Source organism: Argopecten irradians, chromosome 15 (assembly GCF_041381155.1).
Source record: "Argopecten irradians isolate NY chromosome 15, Ai_NY, whole genome shotgun sequence".
NCBI classification, from domain to species: Eukaryota; Metazoa; Mollusca; class Bivalvia; order Pectinida; family Pectinidae; genus Argopecten; species Argopecten irradians.
In genome coordinates this window covers 9,706,976-9,714,492 of record NC_091148.1, presented here as the reverse complement: position 1 = coordinate 9,714,492, position 7,517 = coordinate 9,706,976, and the positions used below count along the sequence as shown (strand labels likewise).

Below are 7,517 nucleotides of genomic sequence, written 5' to 3'. Positions count from 1 at the left end.
TATTTCACCAGTTCAGGAGAGAAAACTTACCAACATCTGATATTTGTTTCTGCTTGTATCATGGTTCGAAAATTATCTTTCAATTCGAAAAATCAAACGGGGAAAATGTAAAAGTTGGTGTTCCGCAAGGCTCCATTCTCAGATCACTTTTATTTCTTACTATAGTTGAGTTCATGCAAGCTGAAGTTGTGTTATATAATTAGTGCAGAACTCCTAAATAGTCCACTGTTCTGAATCCTCGTCAGTATAGGTATGAAGGGGAACATGGTAGGACCAGTAAGAATTAAGTGTGATTTTCAATGGATTGAAGAGAGGGGGGCGTATGGAATCACCCTGAAGTCGGCGTTGGAAATAACAAGGGAACGATTTTGATGAAAGTGTTGAAATACTGGTCAACACTGATTTCTACAACAATTTTGGATTGAAATTGTTGTGATAAGTGTGGACAATCATTTAGATGTGGAAAATGCTGGATATTGAGAATTCCAAGAGGCAACCAAATAACCGCATGACTTTCTGCTTATTCGGCAGGTACATTGTATCACGAGCATTCAGGGCTTTTCACGAAACGATGTACCCCGGTAATTGCCAGACCTGGGTTTGATCCTCTGACTCGCCATGGATTCTCTACCAGTTGAAGTCCATGGTTTCCAATGATTGAGACAGCACATTCCTGCTACATTTTTGGTACTCAAGACAAAAGGGGTTGCTATCACTGACGTTATATTCCCCTGGACCACAGGCACACGCATTTTGTTTTTTATAGATGTCTTGGAAGTATTCTCAGAAGTCACGCTGTCAGATTATTTTTTAAGTCTGCAAATACCCTTGCCCTGGATTACCTCAAAGTAAATCTGAAGGCAGCTCAGGAGAGAAAAACTGACCAATCACAGGCCTGCTGAGACTTCCTTAGAAGATTACAGAGAGAGTGACGCCCAACTTCAAGCAACACAGTGTACCGTTATTGGATTCTTTTGATGTACATCAAAGGACAAAATTCAGCTGAAATGACCTGTGTCTATATGATGCCTTCAGTTTTAGTATGGCATAGTGCAGGGTTGGATATATAATGAGTGATAGTAACCCCTGGAGTATCAAGGACGAGTACAAAATACAAATAAACCCACGTTGCACAACATTTTATAAAATACATTTTGATACACTGTGTCAGTCTAGTGATTGTGAAAAACATGCAAATATAATATTGAAGAACACATTATTTTTCCTAATTGTTGTTTTGCATGCGTACCAAATTTTTATTGAGAAAACTCTATAGCCTACTCTATGTAGATAAGGGGAAACAACTCTTATTCTCTAATATAGTAATTTGCAACTTTAAAGGCCCACTACCTTTCCGAAATGGATTTTAAATTTTAAAATAAGTGTAAAAATTGTTTGATAATTTTCAAACAATTGTTGTTTTGCATGCGTACCAAACACCTGTAACCTAATTACCATGCTTTAGTTGATCAGACAGGAAAAACAGCGAAATGAATCTTCACTGTTCAAATAGATTACGCAGGGAACCTTGCATTTATTTGAATTTTGTTAAGACAAATCAAGTGCTCCATTTAAGATGAGTACACTACCCATTGAAAATCTGTAAATTACCCTTAAAAATTGTATGAACATGTACAAATTACCCCTACAAATATTTGTGTTACTCTACACAAATAGTAAGAGTGCTTACATTTAGAAATAAAATCAGTAGATTTGAGTAAAATCAGATGAATTCCAGTAATTTTTTTTAAAGAGTCTGTATCAATTGTGCTCTTGTTTCAGATAGATATTTGCACAATTACTAGTTTATCATCGATTACTTAATTAATACATAACCACAACTTAAAGATGTTCCAACGTCGACAGAGCATAAATGATATTCATCATTTGAACAATAATTAGTGTTTAATCGTGTATACACAAGTCTAATTAACACAAAAAATAATATAAAATAATTTATTTTGCCTTTGGGTCATGCGCAATCAGTACTTCATTCAATATAGGATATAGTGCCACTGAATTTTTTTGGGATGCAAAAAATTATTTTTGGTATTTTATCTTGAAGTGAAATGAGAAGCTCAAACTTTTCAATGGTGGTAATGGTGTAAAGTAAGTAACTTTTGTAACCGAAGAAAAATACTAAATCACCTGCTCCTGTATTTGATAGAGAAAAATATTGTTTGTCAGTGGTGGAGCATGTTTAAGATTTGGGTTCGCACAGAAGTCAGATTTTTACCACTCGCCTTCAATGGTGTGAGTGCAATTACCCACCGCTCCAAAAATTATCTGGAGCACTTATAAAATTCTAAATATTTTGCTAGAAAGAAATAGATATTAATGAACATCTCTCCCACATCGGGAAAAATTATCTTCTTTTCAAGTAATGAACAAATGACTAAAAAGTCTATATTGAAGGTATATTTTTTATTTGCTGCTGCACCTACATTGTATCATGGTAGTCAGAAGTGATCTGTTCTTTTAGCCAGATTCTTTTGAACTTCAAGTTAATTGTTGTTACTACATTATTACAAGTTTATTCAGGCATCGCCTTATTTCAAAATCGCATCAGTTTGTGACCCATTTTCAATATGAACTTAAATTCAATGGCTGATCATATAATGTCATGATTAAAAATATCAATTAATTTTGCATTCCCAGCTGCATTTCATAACACATCTTGTGATAGCAAAAAATATTATCAATGAAGCTTTAGCAATAAACACTCTTTTTGGGGGCTAATTAACGGACGCAATTATCAAAATGACATGAAGACCATGATCTGTAGAGGTTATGTAAGGGAAGGCTTACTGACACATTTTCCCCTCGGATTCATCTACAATGAATAGCAGACATACTGATGAAAGTTATACGGTGTACCACAGGAAAAATGTCAGTCTTTCAGCTTTTGACTTACACAGTCTTTTTTTTTGTTAAGTCACAATTAAGAAAGGTATTATTGAGAAGTGTACTGTCCTCCCCGTTTTCTCAAACAAGCTTCCAAAAGACCAACGATTTGTCACTTTTAGCACCTTTTCCCTTCTTATGGCGCTGTCCTGATCAGCTTTAACTCAGACAAATTTTACGAACAATAGACAAACGATTTGTCTCTCTGAAATTGTGAATCCCCTTTTGTCTATCTGATGACTGCTTTCAGGAATTCCTCAGTAAGCTGCCATAACACCATCAATTTGTCTTTGTTGAACGTTTTCATGCAATATTGTCTGTCCCCAGGAATTCCTCAGTAAGATGTCATTTCACTATCAATTTGTCTTTGTTGAACGTTTTCATGCAATATTGTCTGTCCCCAGGAATTCCTCAGTAAGATGTCACATCACTATCAATTTGTCTTTGTTGAACGTTTTCATGCAATATTGTCTGTCCCCAGGAATTCCTCAGTAAGATGTCATTTCACTATCAATTTGTCTTTGTTAAACGTTCCATCTTATGACAGTCCTTAGGAAATTACTCAGACAACTTCCGCCACCATTGCACCATAATTTTGTATTTTTGAACGTTTCCATGTAATGGTTGTCCTCATGTCTTCCTCATCACTAACATTGTATTGATTTCCCAGATAATCATCCTCATCTGATCTATAATGTCCTTCAGCTCCCGATTCTTGGCTTGTAACTGCTGTAAACATATAACAGATATTTGTTAATTCCACAAAGCAAGAGGCCCAGGGGGTCTGTGGAGTTCACAACATTTGTTCAACAATTAGGGGGAAATCTTCTATTCTTACTAAAAATTATTGATAAAAATTTTAATATTTTGTTAATGACACAATTCTTTTTTTAAGAGTAAAGAAATCACTCATTAAATATCAGTAATCAGCTATTAAACAGGTACGATATATTCTGTATTTGGATATTATAGAGTTATCTGCTCTTGTTGACAGATACTGATAACATTTATAACGTGTTTGCAAGAGGAATATACTGTGAAACAACTTTCTTTTGCGTGTGATTTACTTTCGTGATTTTCGCGACCAAAGAAAATTTGTGAAAATTTATCTCACCTTTACGTTATTGACTCTGACAGGAGTTTCCAGAAATTTTTTAAATCCGCAAATGTTTATCTTTGTGAACATGTATTGAAATGCAAATCATGAAATTCAATAGCCAGAAAAGAAAGTTGTTTTACAGTAACCGAGCACATGATTTGATATAAACATAATCACTGCCTCTTTCAAGGATTAAACTCATGACCTCTGAGATACTAGTCTGACACTCAACCGATAAGCTAAACAGAAATTCTCTCTAGATGAGCGGTATATTGCGGCTAGTATTCACCACGATTACATAACATCAAAACTTTGTACATAAACTACTGAAGTATTACTTATAATTGCTACCACTAAGAGCAGATAACTCCTGTTATATAAAAGGACAACACAAGAAACAGGGCTACTACATACGTCGATAACCTCTCTGTTCTCATCCACGACAAATCGGTAGTAAACTTCTGAACTATTGGTCGACATTCGGTCCTCAAACGGCTGTCCTTCTATCGGTATTAGTGCCTGAATAAATAAAGTTTGGTTAGATTAGTTTAACGTCCTATTAACAGCCAAGGTCATTTAATCACCTGCCTGGTTTGTAGGTGGAGGTAAAGGCAGAGTACCCAGAGAAAAACCACTGACAGTGGTTAGTACATGGCCATTGCCCCACACAGGATTTGAACTTGTGACCCAGAGGTGGACGACTTGTATTAATATGTTTGGACATATCTTAACCTTTTAGCCACCGTGGCCACTGAAATTTATTTATTTGAGTTTAGTACGCATGAAGTAAAATCCCTGTCCACATGCATTCATGGGATTTTTACCTTCAGATGATTATACCGAAATAAATTAATTTAACATTACCATGTACAACTGCATATTTTTTCATTTAAAATTGAAGTTGGAATGATACATCACAAGAGACTTTTTCTAATGATATGAATTTTCATGGCGGTATTATACCAAATGCATATCAATTTCATTGTGCTTTTATTCTAACTTATTGATATTACCCCTGAAATTTTACAACATTAACTCCAACCTAAAAGCATCATCAATGATCCAGGGGTTACTATCACTGCTGTTATATGTACCCCTGAAATATGTCGTAGCAAAACTAAAGATTCTGTGTGCAACAACATATAAGCAGGTAGTCTGATCCTTTAATGTACATCAAAAGAATCAAATAACAGTACATTGAAGTACAAGGGCTTTGAAGTTGGGCGTCCATCTCTGTGCGATCTGCAAAGGAAATGTCTGGAGGCCTGTCATTGGTCAGTTTTTTTCCCCTGAAATTCCTTCAGTTTTGCAATGACATATATATTCCATGGATGGATTTAACTACAGTATCAAGAATGACAGAACGACCACAACAAGAAGAGTTCATGGGTGAATAAATGAGGAAAGCAATCATCACATTTCAAATTATAAAATATTTTGATAATTTGATTCACAGTGAAATTAGACATTTCTAACATGAAAAAGAACAAACAATTTTAATTAGTTAATTTTGCTATGAATATACTCAGAAACTAACAAAATGATAAGAAACATAAAAGTGAATAGTCGGGCAAAGAAAACCAGTCTAAATGCGTTCATTGGCCTTCCAAAAGTTCTCACATATTAATACGACGGTCAAGTTCTGCTTAGTTTCCCAGTTCTGACCATTAAAGTAAAGAAAAGTTGAAAGCATTGAAAGCGAGGCTGCGTGGAAATGCAACCACGGACATAGTGAGCCGGGAGGACGTTTTAGAATTTCCATACTTTAAATTAATTTCTTCGTACGCAGACAGATTTTGACGAGAGATTTTATTTTCCCATTTCATAAGAAATTATACTGGATACATTATATTCACACCATTTTTACCGACTTTAGCCATCCTTGCCCGACTGTTCACTTTAAATATTAATAAAAACAAACCTCTTCAGACAGATTATCACAATCTTTACTCATTTCATTGACCTTGCTGTAGAAAAGGTGAAGTTTTTTAAATCCTGTGGACAATGTTTGTAAGTTCTCCTCCAGCTTGGCTCGCTTTTCCATGTAGGAGGCAGAGGTTGCATTTACACCATTGGGTAACTGGAAACAAAAATTTCACACAACTGTTTATAATAAAAACATATATAGATCCGTAGATTGGTATATCCAATACAGATTGGTAGATCCGGCCTTCGGCTGCCACTTGCCGCTTGCTGAAGGGAAAATTGTGCTCCATTGTGCTGTATAGTTAAATATTTGTCTACTTTCTTTGTTCCGCATTACTGTTCTTATCCTATTATGTAATCATGTTCGTTTTGTATGTCTTGATAAAGGGGCAGATCTCCTCAAAAATTTGACAATTTTGTTTTGTCCACACGGATGGAATTACTTCCTTGTCCCATAATAAAACATATACAAACAAACCAAAACAGACTTACCGTAATTGCCATAATTAGTGCCCCTCCCCCTGTAAGTGCCCCTCCCCTTTTCTGGAGAAGAGCTGAAGTTGTATAAACGCCCCAATCTCATGGATTTAACAATGTTTTACAGCATGTGATGCCTCTAACATCGTGGGTTTTTTTTATTTAACATAACTATCAGTTACAAAGCTACAAAGCTACCAGTATATGAAATCATTATATATAGTTTACAATAGGACATGTAGCTATAAACAAGTTTTTTTCTGATTTAGAAAATTAAAAATATATATATTTACAGGCATCTGTTTAGTCTGTAGCTGTTTAAATATTTCTGTAACTTTGGCGACAATGTCCTGCACAAACTCTTGTCCCTTTTTACACAGAGTGATGGCATTTAGCTCCTTTGGCGTGGCCCCAGGGGACATCATCTGAGGGGCCTGGGGGTGCTGGCCCATCATCGGCGGCTGTCCTCCCTGACCGGGACCAGGCCCCGCAGGGCCAGGGCCAGGACCTGGTTGAGCACCTGGGAAGGGCGCAGGCTGTTGGCCCGGTTGTCCCTGCGAACCAGGCATCATTTGTGGGTATTGATGCCCAGGTGCTGCCATCTGTAACAACAAGGATACTCAAATTTAGCATATCCATTCTCCAATGTAGTACATTCATTTCTGTAACATGTATTTCTAAAAACAATTGAAAAAAAGGGGAAAATCGTAAAAATCATGGAAAACTGGAAACAGAAAAATCTTTGCATGAGTCCCAATGATCATGAGTTCCCCATAATATTCCTAGACTGACATGCTCTTCTTCTCTTCCTCTTCTTATTTTTTTTGGTGAAAATTTCTAAAGCCTGACGATGTGTACGTAAGGACAATGAAACAGGAATATTAGTCACGGGCGGATGGAAATAGATAAGTTAATCGATTGTCAGCGTCACTGCTGGTATAGACTGATAGATCATTTTCATATTTACCGTTAACGTTTCCTTTATCCTCCAAAAGCAAATCTGGTGGCAATATTTTAATCGACCGGAAGTTTGGAAGTAAAAACATCAGAACATTATATCGATAATTTTATTTTTTCATTTATTGAAAATTATGACAAAATCAAACAAAAT

The 7,517-nt window shown here is 35.9% G+C and overlaps 1 protein-coding gene across 1 annotated transcript; it reads right to left on the bottom strand.

Moving 5' to 3' along the window:
- Positions 1-2,409: 2,409 nt before the first annotated feature.
- On the bottom strand, positions 2,410-7,444 carry LOC138308558 (mediator of RNA polymerase II transcription subunit 30-like). The gene is made up of 5 exons (XM_069249602.1): positions 7,374-7,444; positions 6,700-7,008; positions 5,925-6,083; positions 4,418-4,522; positions 2,410-3,633 (listed from the first exon to the last, which is right to left on the bottom strand). The coding sequence occupies exons 2-5, from the start codon at positions 7,006-7,008 to the stop codon at positions 3,535-3,537; spliced, it is 672 nt and encodes a 223-aa protein (XP_069105703.1). The 5' UTR covers positions 7,374-7,444; the 3' UTR covers positions 2,410-3,534.
- Between the last annotated feature and the right edge of the window lie 73 nt (positions 7,445-7,517).